Genomic DNA, 19,373 nt, shown 5'->3' on the forward strand with positions numbered 1-19,373 from the left:
AGAGGTGAAGGAAGTAGTAAGTTGAGCTGTGTGGAGTGTGGGAACTGTAAACCATTTGTAGCAGTTAGATTAATGTATCTGTATTGCTAATACATAGAAAGCGACATAGAAAATAATGAAAGAAGTAGTAAAGGCTAGCAGTGCAGATTGCGGGGAATTGTGGCAATTAGATTAACGAATCTAAAATCCTTGCTGTGGAAAGTGATGAAAACAGGTCCACGATGTAGGAAAAAGTGGCTTAGGAACTAGTAAAGTATGAGCATAGTGTGAGAACCGTCTGTGGCAGTTAGATTAATGTATCTTTAATCCTAAAATGCTATGAAAAGAGAAGGAAACAGGCCCCACGACGTAGGAAGTGGTGAAGGAAGTAGTAAAGGCTGGCAGTGCAGAGTGGGGGAACCGTTTGGGCAGTTAGATAAATGTATCTAATACTTAAAAAATGCTATGAGAAGTCAATGAAACAAGTCTATGACATAGGAAATAGTGAAGGAAGTAGTAAGGCTTGCAGTGCAGAGTGTGGGAAAAGTTTCATAAAATGTCCATGGTAACGCAATATCTTTGGTAGTTTCTTTTTAAAAGAGCATCTTTAGTGGAAAAACACAAAATCCTGTCACGACCATAACGGACGTTTAAATGAATATTAAAAATAGTTAATATTATTTTTATAACTATGTTTTGCTATAAACTAATTTACTTTAATGACCATTATACAATAAAAAGGTCACTGAGCTTTTGGTATATTTGGTCTTTCTAAAAAAAATAAAAACACTCAAAAAATTGAAAAAAAGGCAATAAAATCTTTTTAAGTTTGCATAACTCCGAAAAAACTTACCTGAGACCCGAAAAATCGTTATGTGTGTATAGAGGTGTGCTTCTTTTGTGTATAAAACATTGAAATATGACGATATTTTAATTTTTGAAATCTTTATGATAGAAATCATAAACGTGATGGTCAGGGACAAGCGGTACGGTCGTGAATTGTCTGGAATAATCTAAATATTTCTAAACAATCCTTCAATTATCCTGTTAGTTATAATAAAAATATGTGTTTCAATTGAACTAAACTGTTCAATTTACAATTATATTAAAGTTATTGTCACGACCAAACACTCTATAATCCATAAGGCTGGATTGGTCGTGAAAAAAACCGCGATGGTCGTGAAACTTTGGTCGTGAAATTACGTGTTATTTGGCTCTGTTCTGGCGGTAGCCCTTCACCTCATGTTCGAGGATACAAAGTGGACTTCTAGGTTAATCTATCAATTGAAATATCTTATAAACAAAAATTAACACCACGTGTCTACTTCATCGAATGACTACGTACGGTCATGGACACACCAAAATTACAAAAAACACAATCTTTCCTTTATTAATCTTGTAATTCTTCCTTTCAACTCGAAACGACCGGCACTACAATCCTGACGTACACCCCGAACTAGTCTCTAAACCCAACTGACTCCATCGACGCCAGGCTTGCCACTGTCGTACTCCAAAGTTGAAAATTTTTCCTAAATGGTCGTGACGCCAAATCGAGGGACAGACTTATTTTGTCATGGTAGTCAGTTTGTAATGACAATAAAATTATAATATGCTCCTTTTTTGTAAGTTTAATAACCATTGATAACATAAAAATATGGCTTTATATATTTCGGCATGAATAATTAGTCTAAAAACAGCGTGAAACTTGGAAAATGTACCCTTGGGACACGTCATGGTCGTGAATTTCGAGACTTTAAAAATACGAAAAAAATACCTACAACCTATTTAAAACCAAATAAATGTGTGTAACATGTTGCCCCCGTCCCAAAAAATATTAAAACACATAATAATAAACTACAAATCTAGTATCTACGAAGTAAAAGGCCAGGGACATGAAAACGTACGTTTTTAAATTTTCACTCATCTGCAATCCTAAAATGCTATGGGAAGAGAGGGAAACAGGTCCACGACCTAGGGGGTGGTGAGTGAAGTAGTAAAGGTGAGCAGTGTTGAGTGTAGGAATGGAATGTATCTGCAATGCTAAAATTCTATCGGAAGAGACTGTAGAATGTAGGTTGAAATTATTACGAAGCACGAATCGATACATATTTCGATACATGAAATCGTTTACAATAGAAATTTACAACTTAGTTGACAACAGCTGATTCTGATCATATAATAAAACCTAAAGGGAAAGTAACTGTCTCAGTCTCTTACAATACAAAATCACTAAATACTGATTTATTTATAGTACCTGCTGGTCATTCTGCTTTGTTAGGACGAATTTGGATTCGTGGACTTGGAATTGAACTCAGTGAGGTAGACAACAGAGAGCAATCACCGATTAATACAATTGATGTTAATTTAGTACCGTCTCTAGAGGATATATTCGAATAATACTCAGCAATTTTCGAAGAAAGAATCGGATGTGTTCCCAATGTTGCAGTCAAACTCCAACTCAGAGATAATGAAAAACCAGTATTTACTAGGGAACGTGATGTCCCTTTCGCATTACGAGAGAGAGTAGAAAAGGAACTTACAGCCCTCGAGTCTCAAGGAATCATAACTCCAGTCGCATCAAGTGATTGGGGGTCACCATTGGTTGTTATCCCAAAGCCAGATGGAGGAGTCAGACTATGCGTGGATTACAAGTGTGGGGTTAATTCAAAACTTGTCTCATGTAACCACCCCATTCGACGCATTGATGATGTCCTACATAGTCTCCGTGGATCAAGATACTTTTGTAAGTTGGATCTTCAGTTGGTCCTATGGCTTATTTGCATCTAAAAGTCGATGAAGAGGGAAGTATGATTCAAACAATATCAACCCATAAAGGAATGTTCAACATGAATCGTCTCAGTTTTGGAATAAAAACAGCCCCTTCTGAGTTTAATAGAATTTTGTCACAACTGTTAAACGGATTATCAAAGGTAGAAGCATACTTTGATGATATCATTTGTCACGGAGAAACTCTCGAAGAGTAAGAACCTTATTGCATGTTTGGAATGTCTCTAGAAGAATGATCTACATCTTAACAGAACAAAATGTGTTTTCTTCAAGGAAAGTATTAATTACCTTGGACGTGGTGTCATTCAATAAGATTCAAAAATGCCCTAAAAAGGTTGAAGCAGTTACTCAGATGCCTCGCCCTCGAAATGTTGATGAGTTAAGACGCTTTCTTGGCTTAGTTACATACTATGCAAAATTCATTCCTGACTTCTCTTCAAAAACACATCCGCTACGATGTTTGCTTCGAAAAAAAGAAAAATTCTTTTGGTCAGCTGCTGCTGAAGCCTCACTTCTGAATCTGAAATCTGAACTTTGTAGTGATACAGTTCTTATTCCTTTCGACCCATCAAAACCAGTTATTCTCACAACAGATGCTAGCCCAACTGGAATTGCTGCAATACTCAGTCATGATATCGATGGTCAAGAAAGACCAATTGCATATGCATCCAGAGCATTGACTCAGGCTGAAACCAATTACAGCCAACTTGATAGAGAAGCTCTAGCAATCATCTACGCAGTCACCCATTTTTACAATTACGTTTTTGATAAAAGATTCACTCTCGTCACCGATAATGAACCATTGTCACATATTTTTCATCCAGGACGTGCTCTGCCACGAATTACATCATCTCGCTTATTACCTTATTCTTCATTCCTCAGTGGTCTTGACTATACAGTTTGATGCAAGAAAGGGAAAGACAATGAAAACGTGGATTGTTTGTCTCGAAGCCCAGTTCAATCATCAATTTCATCTGAACTAACATTCGACAAAGAAATATTCCACTCAAAAGTCAACGAAACATACAAACCTTAAAGAAGACTTATTGCTGCTGCCGATGATCCAACCCCAATTACCACAAAGCTACAAAACATTATGTTCAGATATCGAGCAACACCTTTGGCATCAGGCAAGACTCCAGCAGAGTTGTATTTGAACAGGAAGATTCGGATTAGACTTGACACACTTCTCCCTAACCAAAAGGCAAAACTTCCATCAAAATCAATTGCACCTCTTTGCGTCCGCTCTCTTAAAGTGGGGGAGAATGTTATGAACATATGAATCAGTTGTTACCATAGCAACCAAAAATTTAATCATCAAATGCTGTTTACTTTTCTATTCTGATTTTTAAATATTACACAGTTACTTCTTTTTCAACACTCTGTCTTTTTATATTCTAATATTCCACTCGAAAGTCATCTCATACAGCGAATGAAAAAAACACTAAGTACTAACCACACCATTGCAAGCAATGTTCAAAAACTGTTCTACTCAGCTACCCAGCCAGTTTTTATAGAATGAAAGGGTGAGAGATCAGTGTTTAAGGTGCGTTTAATAAATGCACACCTACACAAATAAAACTCACAGGAAACGAGACCACACGTGAAAATCAGTATGCCAATCATTCTTCTAAGAAATATCACCAACCACGATTAAGTGTCAGAACAAAAGTGTTACAGTGAAGTTTCTAAGGAAGTAATTGAAACTTCAATCCGAAATGGAAGTTTCAAGGGAGAAGATGCTCTCTTGCATGAGTTTTGATAATCCCCACAGTTATGCCCTTCCAGTTGACAAGCTTACAGCTTCTAGTTTGACTCACGATTGCAATGACAAACAAATCTCAAAGGCAATCATTGAAAGTATCTGAGCTGACCTATGAGGCCAACTGTATGTGGCCTGCTCCTGTGTAGGAAATTTATATAGTTTGTTTGTATCAGACCCCTCTGACCCACATAAAACTACAATGAAACAGTAAAGTATGTAGAGAGAGAAAAACTGACTACTTGATCCTGCATCCAGTAGTGTGACAAACAGTTCATTTTTAGTTAACTTAAGCAAAATATTGTTATGACTATGACCTACACAAAAATAGTGGATTCATTTTTTTTTTAGCAAAAAAGATTTTTGCAGAATAATCCATTCAATTTAAAGAACAAACCTTATTTTCAAACAGCTTAAACATCCCAAAATAACTAGCAACCCAAGACAAGTAAGTTAGGGCTGAACAATAATGCTTAGTCATTCAAACACAATTAATTTAAAAATAATATTCTATCTTGAGTCCTAGAAATTTTTTCAATTAAATTTCATTATTTAAAACAGAAAACACTTGTCATATTTTAATTGCTTGAATGAGACTAGGTCCTGAGATGCCCGTGGATTTATTTATTTTAAACCTAATTTGTAAATTTAATGTGTCTTAGCAACACTATTTCAACAGAGAAAAATAAATATTTAACCATGGAAACCAAAAATTCTGTTTCTCAATAACTTTCGCACTGTAAACACGTAACTTACTTTGTGGCAGTATGTTGAGGAACCCGTTCGCTGTAAACGTAAGGGAAGGGTTGCCTTTACCTGATGAGGTTGCTCTGGAAGCGCTTGACTGTTGTGACGTTCTTGACCCCTCGGTGGAGGACGCGGAGGAGGCTCAAGAAACACCACAGCCAAGACTTCGAGAGTTGACCGAACCGGGCTCAACCTATACGCTCAAGTTTGTTCGATTTAAATTGTCAGCGTCTTACGCTAAACGGTATTATCATACCACTTTTATTGAGTAGATTTGGGCTATGGGTTGTGGACCCCCTTCCGCCAAGTGACGTACGAGCACTTGGCCAAACGGCCCTTTTCAGGGCCAACACATTTTTAACTCCGCTACACCGGTCCCCAGCCCGGGACCTCTCCTGACAGTAAAATTAACATTTTTCTAATAGTTACCTGGAGTTCAAAAGAAAAGAAATTGTTATTTTTACTATTGGAGAGGGAGGAGGAGGGAAAATGTGGATATGGTCATTAAACTAGAAGTGCAATTAAAATTACAAAATGGAAGAAATAAATATTACAAGATGCCAAGTAAAGAATGCCATTTGAAGCAGATTAAAGTTTTGACAAACAGATTATGCAGGAAATCGGGTATTACTTGAGTAATTTTAACCATTTTTACCGCTATTTAAAAAAATAACAAAATTTTGTAAACATACTGGTGACAATGGTGCATGCAGGCTACAGTATCTTAATGAATAAGATAACAAGGAAAACTTTGTACGGGTATGGGTAAATGGGGAAAAACTTTTATAAAACACTAAAAAAACATTTACAAGAAATTTTTATTATATATTAAACTGTTATGAACAGCGTGAGTTTTTTCATTAGTTACATAAGCTTTTAGTTGAGAAAGAGTAAAAAATGATGACTGTTTTCAGTTTTAAAATTACTCTTATAATACCAGTAGGTACTTAATAATTGCTTGATTTTGAGCAACGGTACACTAGTAGTAATACATAAACATAAAATATAATACAAGAACTAAATAAATGTTATTCAAGGCAAAGTCGCAGTTGAAGTTAGGGTTTGTTGGTTATATGTAAAGTCGAACTCTCTAATACAGAGCTTAACCTTTTACTCCATAGAGGCTAAAAACGATTTTTACTCCCTTTAGAGTAAAAATGCTATTAGACCCGCAACGCATGCATTAAAAACGACCGTTTTTACTGCAGTATGACAAAAACAATATAATTAATATAATATGAACCCTTGATGACTCCGCTCAATTTTTGGCGATGGTTAGACCCGCACTCTACGTCACACTATAGAATTGGCAAGTCGCAAGTAGTGCTGTTTAGCGCCACACGTCCCATAAGCTAACATGGCAGACAGGCGACACCCGCTCATTCAATCGCGTATTATTCATTTAAATTTATGAATCTAAATTTACTAAAAGATTGAATATACTGTATAAAAGAAAATAGTTCTAAAGCAAAACAATATAAATTGAAAATATATTTATGTAGGACATTTAAACTGGAGTAAATATTTTCATAGCCCAGTAACCAAGTTTTCATATTCTAAAAAAATACACAAACAGCAAACACAAACAGCAAACAGCTGTAACAGCGCCACTGTCACTGTCAGTGGAGTGTTGCCACTTCAAATGCCATGGCCTGGAGTTAAAGGTGGCGGTGCCGTGGTGTGGGGGTACCGTACATCAAAAAAGGTTGTTAAGAATAGTTTTCTTTTACAAAAATAAGTTTGTTGTTTTAAAGTCAATATTATTAAAAATACTATTTATAGGTTTATTATACTTTTGGTACCTATATGAGCTAAAGACAATGTAAAGGGACGTGGTTTTTCCATTTTTGTTTAAAGCCTGTGGCATTTTTATAAGGGGTATTGTACAGACACAAAGGCTTCTACGGCAAGCGGTGTGGACAATTATGTTTAGTGGTAATCAAATCCGTCTGAAGATACCTCTAACCAAAGCCTGATACACTACCCGCTAGGCTAGCAACACACCCCTTAGTTTTGGACTCATTTTATGTAAAGGGCACTTTATAGTTTATTAATCAGTTCCAGTTGTCATCAATTTCAGACTCATCTTGCATTCATATTCAGTATTAAACACATAGCTAAGCTAGATGGCTTGATGCCTGAAATGTAGCGATAATTATTGTCATTTAGCAAACTTTATGACCATTTTAACTAAATAGAACAATAAATTCAAAAATCATTGCTTGCCCTCTTGAATCAAAAAAATACGAGAACATTTTTGTTTAATAAACCATAACATAAAAAATAGATTTATATGGACAACATAAGTAGGGCACTCAAAACATGAAACACATAAAAAACAAACTTCAGATTTTACAATAGGATAAAAATCCTACTAGAGACTAGAATCTACGCAGAATGTACTTTGGACCATACATTCATGCATGCCAAATATTAGAGGCTACTTTAGCATCATATACAACTAAATATTATTGCACTGGATTATTTAAACTGAGCATCCTTATATATAATACGTGAAGGCGATTTCTACGAAACACTACTCCTCCATTAATAATGCACGGATTTTTACAAACGAGGTGTCAAAATTAAGTAATTGTTGTGTAGACGCCCCCTTTCACCAATTCCTGTAGTAAAAGTTGTCTGGCTTTGCCCCACAGGCCATCAAATCCCAATGTATTTCTTATGAAGAAAAGATTTTGCTTACTTAAACAGACGAATGATTTGTATTAATTGCATACTAAAACAGCTATTCATAGTAAACACATGATACACACAAGAGAGTTTGTTTTCAGTTTCAATAACTGGAGTGGAGTGATTGATTACATTATCTTTGAGTTGACTCTTAGGTCGGAAATTATGACTGTTATTGGTTTTGAAATAACACCTGTAATACTTAGCAATTGCTCGAATTCGAGCAACAGGTGCACTAGTTTTTTTTTAAATATCTGGGAAGCAATAAATTTACATCCATGTTTTTAATAAAATGTATTTATTCTAATAATATTTACACACACGTTCATATATACTTGTCATAACAACAAAATAATATTTATACAATATCTCATAATGCATGTTAAAAAAACAGTATAGGCGGTAAACCTCACTAACTTTTACTTGACATTTTATACAAACAGCCCTAAGAGCTTGTAATATGACATATACAAGATTTGTTTTTGTATGGAATTCGAGGGAACTGAGGAAATAACTTATTTTAACAATTTTATTTAACATTTTTGAGGTATTGTTTAATTTTTTAACCACCTTTTGGATTACTGTTGGATTGGTAATTCTGTAGAGTTACAGAGTTAACCCCAATTAAAGAGGGAGGGTCCGGGTGTAAGTTCATACCCGGAACTTTTGAGATACTGTACAAAATGGTTCGTTTTAATACCTTTTTTTAGGTAATATTTGCTTTGCCAATTTACTGTTTTTGAAATTGTTTTTTGGCAAAATCCGAATATAATCCATATTGATAGAGGCCCATGTATTGCTTCTGAAAATCTCTTTCTAAAGTGGAAGAACTTTTGTTTGTTAACATAGCCAAATATAGTTCATTAATTGTTTATATTGACAATGCCTATTTCATATACTTGCCTAACGAATAACAAACATTTTGATTTTCACTTTATCAAATTAAAACTGATTCATTAGGATTGTGGAAACGAACTATGTGAGGTGTAGAGGTGATAGGGAGCAGAAATTAGATAAATATCATTCTCTCCTGATAAGTAACACAATATCACAATTATAATACAAAAGAGAGGCCATCTCCTCATGAAAGGCAACACCACATCGACTTCACTAATAGCCAACAATTACATAGATTACATTAGGCCCTTGATTAACTGCCTTAATAGTGGTGAGTTAGTTGTCTGAAGTGGCTGTTAAGTTCTCCACAAGACATCGCAGTAGTTGTTGTTGTAGACTGTCCAGATGGCAGCACAGGTCAGCCTCCACGGCCAGTAGACTCTCCACGTCTTTAGACTGGCATGACATCACTAAAGACTGGAGAGTCATGAACAGTTCTTCACTCATCCATGGAACTGGAAATGTACAAGATTATTAATACACCTTACTGTAGGCCTATATCAGCAAAATATGGGCTAAGAAAATTTTAAAATATGACAAGGGTATTTTAAGATGGGATTCCCTAGTTATACTAGAACAATAGAAGACTTTGAGAAGAATCTATCAAATTTTTGAATCCACTGTACACCTTCTCTAGAAGTAACAAATAACAAAAGCTCTTAGGGTGTATCTAAATGAGTAAATTTAAATAAAAAAACTGTACGAGCCAGTTATATTTGTAAGTTTGTCAGTAAACATTACCAGGACAGTCAGTGGAGTCGCCCAGCCAACTGTATCTTTCCAAGACAGCAGTGAGGTGAGGAGACAACAGTTGAGGTGGAGGTCTCAGCAACAGTAGTAGCAACACTCTACTGATCTCACAACTGTAACAAACATCAGCAACATTCACAAGGAATCATAGATGACTGGTCGCCCAAAATAATAGGTTGTGATAAAAATGTAGTAACATTGAATGGGAAAAAATAAACCAATGTGCTACAATGTACCACTGTAGGCCACGAACAGACTCAGATCGTCTCCTACAATCATGGCAACACCGTGATCATCTTCTGTGATTGGGTCTAGCTATTGTCTATCACGATCTAGGCAACACACTTGTTCATCTCACAAGGTCACGTTCTTCTTATGATGAGACAACCTTAAAAGAGAACCAACAGAATGCAGTCATACAATGGATGGTCAGTTACTTGGGATTGTTTCAAGTTTATTGGTTCAATAATAATGTTCACATAAAATTCACTGACTTTTTCCAAAACACTTGGACAATTCTTGGTTTCCAGATCGGCTGGACGTCTTGATTAGTATTCCACGAATGAGAACACCTTTCCAATGAATTCCTCATCTATTTAAATTCTAGTTTAACTGACTCTTAACATTTTGAAGATAAATATTTCACTTTAAAACCTTGAAATATTATGTTAAATAATCATTTAAGTCATATTCTGAGCAGCTTTTCTGGAAATATTGGAGATCCCATAATGCAACACACACACCAACATTATTTTATTTTTGAGGAATAAAAATAAAACTATAGAATTTCTGTAGGATGTAGACTATCAAGATTCAATTTATTACTTTTTATTAAGGCTTTAATTTTTATTAAGCTTTGTTACCTGAGTAAAATATCGGAATAAACTCCAAAAGGAGGGTCAGCAATCGTCTCAACAACCACAACTGTTTGGCTCAGTACTGAGAGAGCTCCGTCCAAATCACCTGAAAAGAGAGATGTTTTAGAATATACCAAAATAGAGACTATTAGATTGAACAGGCACTGGCCTGTAAAAACTGATACTGGCGACACAATTAATCAAATAAGCCTACCACTTATTTTTGATAAAACTATATTGTATAATATGTGTAGTTTATTGGATAGTAAACAAAAGTAAACATTCCAACAAGTATCAAACTGTTTTCTATAGGCTTATTCTTAGTAATTAGTATTAATAGCATTAGACAAATACGAAACTGGATGAGTTTGGTTGAACAGTCACTACGGCTTCAGTTCAAGCTAACTTTAACTCCTAAAATTCCTTTTATTAATTTGTAAATATCATGTTATAAACAAGTCGGTCACAGTTAATCTTAATCAAGTATATAGCCAAATCAAGGCAAACAGAAAGTTCTTGTGTTTAATTTTGTACCATTATTTTATTTTTATTACCCCCGTATACCAAGCAACAACAAGTCCATATAGATTAAATGACTTTTTGTAAGGTAATGTAACGTTTTAACTTTGACTATTGATACAACTAGACATTCTCATCTTAAAGTCCTTGCCAGTTCTTTAATCAAAATCTTCATAGTTGATGTAAACCACCGATAGGTTGTGCTGATGTATATTAGGCACCGATTTCTGTCGAATACACCAACTTTTTTACTAAGTCAAACAGATGGTACGACTTATTGTGAACTATAGCTGCCGTCAACTATGTCAGCAACAAAAAATAATGTAGGATATAGAATTTTCTATACTACGCTAGCGTATTCTGTGACTGCTTTACTTATATTCTTTTTTATATAAACAATTGGCGACAGCTGGTCCATATAGACGTGATATCTACTTCAGTATCCAGTATTCATTAGTTATACTTACCCATGCGTATCCTGGTGTCGGCTAGTCGGGCGAGTGCGTGCAGCTGCAGTGGGGGATGATCGGCCAACAGTGTGGCTGCATTGAGGTAGGAAGCTGCCGCTTGATGGGGCCAGTCCCCCAGCTCCAGCCCCATCTCCAAGGCCAGGCCTCCGCCAAGGAACTTCTCAGGCTCAGCACCTGAGCACAGCAATCCTGCGTGGCCTAGAGTGCTCACTGTTGCCTGACACAACAATAGTTTGTGAGTAAACCTCAATGAAGCCAGGCCATTAACTCTTAAAATACAGCTTGTATAGCACTAAAGCATACATAACACTCTGTCAAGCGAAGCAACTAAGCTATAAATAAGAAATAACTAAGACCAAATTCACTTTGTTTAACATAACATTATTGAACGTCTGTTGTAAAAATATCTTCTTTGTTATACTTTAGACAGTCAGAAATAATGACAGCAAGCCATTTATTGCAAAAACGTACTTAAAAAACAGATAAGTTCTTTGTCAAAGAACATTTTACCAAACGAGCCAGAAGGCAGAACCACCAAGTACACCTAATTTGAAATGGTGGCATCAACTGGAAAAGACTTACGTCTGGGAAGAGTAGAAGATAAACACATCATCTGGAAGCACAGTGTTAGTGAGGCAAAGTAAAATCAGGGATAGCTTGTAGAAGGCAGTATGTGAGAAATAAGTTTGATGAACACATAGTATCAAGACCACAGTGTTGATTTATCAAATAAAATGTCAAACAACAACTAGTTGAAACAATGGAATCAACTTAGCATTCTCATATAACATAAAAAAGCACTTGAACACTTTTCTTCAACCTGCTCTCTGAAGAACTCGTAAAGGACAAAATATCAGTGTTCTTTTTCATAACCTTTTATTGTGTAATAGGCCCATTTCTTAGCCTATGTAGGTTACTCTAATTTTCACAGGTAAGCTAGTTAAACTCTACCCCTTTAAAAACAAAACTAACTACTTGGCTTTTCTATCAAGTATCCTGTAGGTTGGTATGTGATTTAAGAGTTCAAAATTAGATTTGACCTACTTCCATGAATTCACAGTTGGGCGACACCAGTCCACACTCTGCTGGCTGTTTATGCGCCTTGAGGAACTGTCGGCCTGCCTTGACCAACGCCCAGGTCTCTCCCGCGGGGTTGTTGAGAGCTGCCTCACACCGGGACACAGCCAGATAGCACAGTCCTGCATACTGTGGCATCTCATCTCGCTCACACTGCACTCCCAACGACCCTGTAACACAGTAGACAAATTTGGAATAATGAAATGAAATTATTTCGTGTTCCTGGGGCCGACTCTGATTATAGTCATGAACACGTTTGTGTGCGCCCAGGGGTTTTACCTGGGTCTTAACTCCTTAGCTAGCTATAGTTCACAGTTGAGCTGGCTACTCCCTTAAGACTGTCTGCTTGACTGAACAAACACAAAAGGGGTCTAGGGAGCCCAATAGCAACAAGTTTTTTTATCCAATGTTAAAAATAAAAATAAAACATCAGCAATAGTTTGGTTTCAATAAAAATGTCTGTTAATATGATAACAACATTTCACACAAATCTGTCAACGTTTACGTATATTTATTTACAACCAGAACTAGATTACATTAATTTGTTTAAGCTCCCTAGTCTCTTTTAAAGTGAGTTCAGTCCAGCGGCAGTAATAAGGAAGCAGCCTGCACACTAATGAACAATAGGTGGCTTACCATAAGACACAGCTGCCCAACCTCTGGGTCCTTGTTCTGCATGACTATAATTGTTATACTAAAATGTCAAAAGTCATCTGGCATCAAACCAGCATTTTAAGACAAGCATTATAACTCCTCAACTACCCATACAGTCGAGGATCTAAAAGTTACCCAACAGTCGTCAAACTCCTCTGTTTGAGGGGCCTTGTGTCACCAGGCCCCAGGCTATCGCTTGATTTTGATTTAGACATTTATTCACTTTGTGTGAATATTTACATGTAACAAGAAGAAATCCAGGGAAAGTGAAGAAACCCACGGCTGCCTTTAACTCCAGGCCGCGGCCTGGTAGAATTCGCAAAGTTGCAAGTGGTGTTGTCTAGTGCTAGACGTCCCATAAGATAACATGGCATACTACAGGTGACACCAGCTCATTAATTCGTGTATTATTAATTTAAATTTATGAACAAATATGTATTAAAAGATTGAAAGTAAAATATATAGAATTGCAACCAAAACAATGTTTAAATTGAAAATCTATTTTTGTACATTAAATTGGAGCCAATATTTTCATAGCCCAGTAAACAATTAAGATTTTGTATTCTTAAAATATGCACAAATTACCATTAGCTGCCTCCAAACAAAACAGCTGTTACAACCCTAATTGCGATGTTGCCACTTCGAAGGCCGCGGCCTGTAGTTGAAGGTGGCCGTGAGAAAGCAGATAGATAATCTGTGTTGCTTGGTTACTGACTAAAATCAGGTGTTTCTTAATTTAAGACCATCAAAAGCTCTATGACCAGGAAAATCTGGGACTTTTATTAATACAATGAAAATAATGCTCTTTTGCAATGTTAACTTTGTTTATATGATTTAACACACTCACTCCCGTGTGGAGAGAAGCCATACATACAGAGGAGTGTGACGGCTGGGACTGAACCTGTTAATAGTTTACTATTGACATATAATAATAAACTTTCATACTTATTTAGACATGACAAAATTACAGATTAAAAAGACATTTCTTTAGAAATATATCACTCATAATTAACATTAATTACATGTAGTGTCTAAATATTATACATAGGCTAATAAAACTTATAAAAATATTTATGACGTTTATGGCTGTTGGCTGTACAACAATTTTCAAAGAAACTTTTCCATAGCAACTAATGGTTCCATAACAGACAGATAAATTTCAGTTATTGAAATTCAAAAACTGATGATCGTAATCGGCACTTTTGTGTTTGGTATTCTCGTCGGCTGTTTCATCGAGAGACACAGACTAGGAATGACCTCGTGGAGTTACGACCCTAATTGTGAGCCTACAGGGTGTCCGTCCGCTTGTCCCCCTTCTACAAGGAATTTTACCTGCGACAGTGTGGCTTCAAAGCGCTGGCATAGAAGACGCAGGCGACCACGGGCAGAGCCATTAGAAAGTGAGCTTATTATTCCTCCACCTCGACAAATAAGACGAACTCGCTCTAGGAGCAGGGATCGTATAATCTCATGGGACAGAGCTAGTTCAAGGTACTGTAAATTGTTAAATTTTAAAGTTGCTAAAATCAGTGAAAGTTTTATGGATTAGTCAAGATTGAACAATTACCAAAAATTACATGTCCATGCAAATTATTAATAGTGTTTGTAAATGTTACCAAAGTTTTTTACTGTTTTAAAGCAACGACTGATTAGCCTATATGGGATTGGTTATTACAAAACAAAAATACTGTTATCACGTGATATAGGTACAATAACAATTATTGTTGCCAATTATTATTGTTACCAGTTATAGTCTATTAATCGCCAAGCATGTTACTTAATTATTATGATTAGGCTACCTAGTTAATTCAATTATCACTCCTGATAGTTATTAAGAAATGTTATTAATCATGTCAAATGGTGCGCCTTTAATAATATACCAGAACCATATGCAGTAACATGATGACTATATGCAGTTCCATGATGCAGTAACTTATTATGCACTTTGTTTAGAATTGTTATTATAACCGCACGTCATTTTCATTGAAAATTCATCTTTGCATGTATCACTGTAGGCTATGTAACTGCACAATATTTAACAGCATGCAAAAAAAGCATCTTGTCGCATATATCACGATGTAAAATTTATTGTAAATAATATATAAATAAAAAACTTTTTTAAATCAAAACTTTTTAAATGCTCTAAAAAGTAGAAAATAATTTATAAATATGTGGAGAGTATAAATACTTGTAATATTTAAAACTAAAAACGTGGGGTGCATGCAATAGATAATTTACAATTACCCACACCTATTGAACTAATGTATTATTATCAATTGCATGTACCCCACGTTTTTCGTTTTAAATCTTACAAGTATTTATACTCTCCACATATTTATAAATTATTTTCTACTTTTTAGAGCATTTAAAAACGTTTTGATTTAAAAAAGTTTTTTATTTATATATTATTTTCTACTTTTTAGTTTTTAATGTGTGTGGATGTTAAATCTTTTTCATGCATCTATATCAGATTAAGACAGAGGCATGTGGGAAATCTAAGGTTTATTTGAGTTTCTTTTCATATAATTATGTATTAGATTGAATGTATGGCCTAACTGCTAACTATAAATATATCAATCTATTTAATTTATTGTTTACTTTATAGAATACTTCATTCCGGTATGTTTTTTCCTTCGTGATGGCATTATTAATGTTATTCTTAGGTTGTCGGTTACTCACCACTAAAATAAATTAATCACAATTTACTAAAAAATGTCGAGGTATATTTCAAGTTTACATCAAAACTCATCTTCAGCCTCTAGTAACAATATATCCTATATATATACATATATATGTTGTTACTAGAGGCTGAAGATGAGTTTTGATGTAAACTTGAAATATACCTCGACATTTTTTAGTAAATTGTGATTAATTTATTTTAGTGATGAGTAACCGTCAACCTAAGAATAACATTTATAGAATACTAAATAAATAACAAATGACATTATTAACAAACACCTTTATATCTGCAATCAGATTGTTTATCTATATTCTGAAATGTTTGTTTGTATAAAGAATCTCTTGGGAGCAGAACCTGTACCTCTTAACCTCTGCTTTTTGAACTGTCAAATTTAAGTATTTACAGCTGACTTTAATTAATTGACATATTTACATTCTTTCAAAATGTAAACATGGAAAATTTGGAAGCCAGTGGGGCGTAGCCCAAGGGAAATATGAAAATTAAATGCTATAATATTGCATTGTCATCCACTTGTGAGCTATGTTTCAAATTTCAAGTCTCTAGGTAATCGGGAACTTCGTTTAAAATTGATATCAAAATTTGTAGGAAAGTGACTAATAAAAACAAGCCCATGGGGCGTAGCCCAAGGGAAGTATGAAAATTAAATGATATAATATTGCATTGTTATCCATTTGTGAGCTATGTTTCAAGTTTCAAGTCTCTAGCTCATCGGGAAGTATCAAAATTTTCAAGAAAGCGAGTTAATAAAAACAAGCCCGTAGGGCGTAGCCCAAGGGAAATATGAAAATTAAATTAATATTGCATTGTCTTCCATTTGTGAGCTATGTTTCAAGTTTCAAGTCTCTAGCTTATCGGGAAGTTAGTATAAAATTGATAGCAAAATTTGTACCGGACAAGAAAGCGAGCTAATAAAAACGTTTTAAAATGGTGTTTACCGTCAAATTAAATAAATAAATAAACATAATTTCATTGTAAACTCCAAGAAAAGGTTTTTGGAAAGGGATAAGTGTTCAACTTAATCCAAAACGATTTTAGAGTCGAGTGTCTTTGAAGTAACAAACAAAATTTACATACATTTACTGGCATTTCTCTTGATGGGGTGGGGGGACTTCTTTAAAAAAAGATGTAGCCTATTTACTATTGTGTTTCAAAGCCGTGAACTCTAATTTAACCACCTAAGCTATTTCAACTCTACCTGTTAAAACCCTCATAAAAAATTACCTTTTTAGATCTGATTAAGGGGTGAATAAGTACATTTTGACTAAAAAATTTAATTAAACCCTCCTTATTACTATCTTCAGTATTTATTAGCCAGTATTTAATATCTTGATTTTCAACCAGCATCCTTAAGTTGTGATAGTGTTAAATTGTAACGTTCTTTCTAGGTCACCGAGCAGGAGACTGAATCCTATTCCAAGACGAAACGTACAACTACCAGAACAGATAATCGACATTGGTGGAGGTCGCAGAAATGCCGTAGGTGGCTATTATCCTGGACCTTCAACTCCTCGTGGAAGGCGAAACCCAATCATTCCAGGCTCTCTCCCAAACACTACAATTCAAACACCAGCACAGGTGACCAACCTGGGAGGTGGTAGACCTGGCCACCGATGGACTGAAGGAATGTTGTATCGTAGACGCGGCCCAATAGGGGGGCGTTGGCCAATATCGCGATAATTTTTAAAATTAAAATTCTGTAGACTGTGACTGTCTAACAAGTTGTGTTTATTCCATTGCTTTAAAAACTAATGTCACTATTCATGGCAGATAGTTAGTATGATAAAAAACTTACCAAATTGGTCACTGGGCTCAGCAACATTTGGTTTCCGTAAAAACCGTCTGGAAAACAAAACACTTTGTGATTCAAAACATAGCTTAAACATAAATTAGATGGATAAAAATTTACAGTTAATGTGTTCGCTGCGGGCCACTAACCGCTGAGTGCTCTAGTTCCTTTCTGCTACGCTGAACGCTAGGAATGGGTGCTTTGTTGTGGTGTTGGTTGGTAGTAAATTTCCCCGTATAATCCCCTTTTGGTAAGATTAGAAATCAACTTGTCCCGTTTTTTCTCCCTCCTATTGGCAATACAATGGGACCGGCTGGTTCCAGACAGTGCTGATGTCTGTGAGTTTTTCAGCAAACTAAGTCAACACTCGTCGTAATACAGAACATCACCGCACATCATTTGCTATTCGTCGGACCGAAATACTTGAAAGCCAAACGGATCCGCTCGACGCTGCGCAGCTTCGACAGCTATTTGGTGGGCCGCAGTGAACGTGTTAAGGAATAGGCCTACTATACATGGGCCGAGAAACTGGGCATGCTCATGAAATGAGCCATGACAGTCATACTCATACAGTACTAAAAGAGTACCGGTAGTGTAGTTACAACTGTTTAGGCATCTATCATCAAACATATGAAGATAGCTAATAGATAAGACACGCCAAAAGGTTATTTTGAAAACGAATAAGAAACAAACAGGCCTGTCATACACACACCTTAAACAGTTAACATTGCAAAAATCTGAGCAATGATACATACCTACCCTAGTTAGCATTGGTTCCGTACAGTGTGTGTTATGTATTTTAACTTTGACACTTCTTCAGCCGAGGTAATAACAAGGTACAGTAATAAACATGCCAATGGTAATAACTTTCGAGAAATAATGGCAAAAGTAAAGCATATCTTTTAGTAAACGTCTCTTTAACTTATTTTATATAGTTACCTTTACAACACTTTTTTTTACTTTGACATTTACATTTCTTTTGTAAGGTAATGGCCCAAACCTTGGTAGTTTTTTTTTCAACATGAGAATCACTAAGTTAACACCTTGACCATTCAGAGGCATCTGGGGTAGGAAGGTGAACATATTAACTTGTCTAGGAATACTTACTTTTTTAACTTATTTGAGATAGACTTGTATTGAAATAAAAAGTCATTTATGCCACTTTCACACATTATGATCAATGCTATATAATTTTAATAATCTGCAGGGTCCTAGGCTATTATATTTACAGCACTAACACTAACAGTACAGGGTTAGCTTTGCATGGTATTCATGGTAAAAAGAATAGGTGGAAGATAAACTTTAAGGTTAAAAAACATTGTTTTTGGATGGGTGGGACTTTCTCCCCAACTAACTGTCAACGTCAACGAACACAGACAGAATCACAACACGAGCACAGAACAGAAAAGGAAATTATGTAGAACCACTGTAGAACAGAACAGTCAGGTCCAGATCTCTGTCGTCTGCCACTTTAAGGTCGATTCACACACATCAGTTACGGCACGTCACAGTAAAGTCACTTCAGGCCACTTCAGGCACGTCACAGTTAACAAAAATATTCTTTAATGGATTTTCTATTGCGCTATCTACACTTATCCGTTGCAGTCCCGTCAGTCGCTCTACCGGCATCCGTCAGTCAATTTCAGATTTCTTTCCAACGATACTTTTTGATTGGTCGGACGCCTGACGGAACTGT

The 19,373-nt window shown here is 35.6% G+C and overlaps 2 protein-coding genes across 2 annotated transcripts; one reads left to right on the forward strand and one right to left on the reverse strand.

Moving 5' to 3' along the window:
* Positions 1 to 8,268: 8,268 nt before the first annotated feature.
* On the reverse strand, positions 8,269 to 19,060 carry LOC128991953 (40-kDa huntingtin-associated protein). The gene is made up of 7 exons (XM_054415259.1): positions 18,785 to 19,060; positions 17,684 to 17,730; positions 12,504 to 12,706; positions 11,457 to 11,676; positions 10,477 to 10,576; positions 9,605 to 9,726; positions 8,269 to 9,318 (listed from the first exon to the last, which is right to left on the reverse strand). The coding sequence occupies exons 1-7, from the start codon at positions 18,847 to 18,849 to the stop codon at positions 9,140 to 9,142; spliced, it is 936 nt and encodes a 311-aa protein (XP_054271234.1). The 5' UTR covers positions 18,850 to 19,060; the 3' UTR covers positions 8,269 to 9,139.
* On the forward strand, positions 14,333 to 17,593 carry LOC128991954 (uncharacterized). The gene is made up of 2 exons (XM_054415260.1): positions 14,333 to 14,681; positions 17,277 to 17,593. Exons 1-2 carry the CDS (start codon positions 14,374 to 14,376, stop codon positions 17,566 to 17,568), a joined length of 600 nt encoding a protein of 199 aa, XP_054271235.1. The 5' UTR covers positions 14,333 to 14,373; the 3' UTR covers positions 17,569 to 17,593.
* Positions 19,061 to 19,373: the final 313 nt, after the last annotated feature.

This window comes from Macrosteles quadrilineatus, unplaced genomic scaffold, assembly GCF_028750875.1.
Source record: "Macrosteles quadrilineatus isolate MER2022 unplaced genomic scaffold, UCM_ALF_1.0 Scaffold_4__1_contigs__length_99947679, whole genome shotgun sequence".
In the NCBI taxonomy this organism is placed as follows: domain Eukaryota; kingdom Metazoa; phylum Arthropoda; class Insecta; order Hemiptera; family Cicadellidae; genus Macrosteles; species Macrosteles quadrilineatus.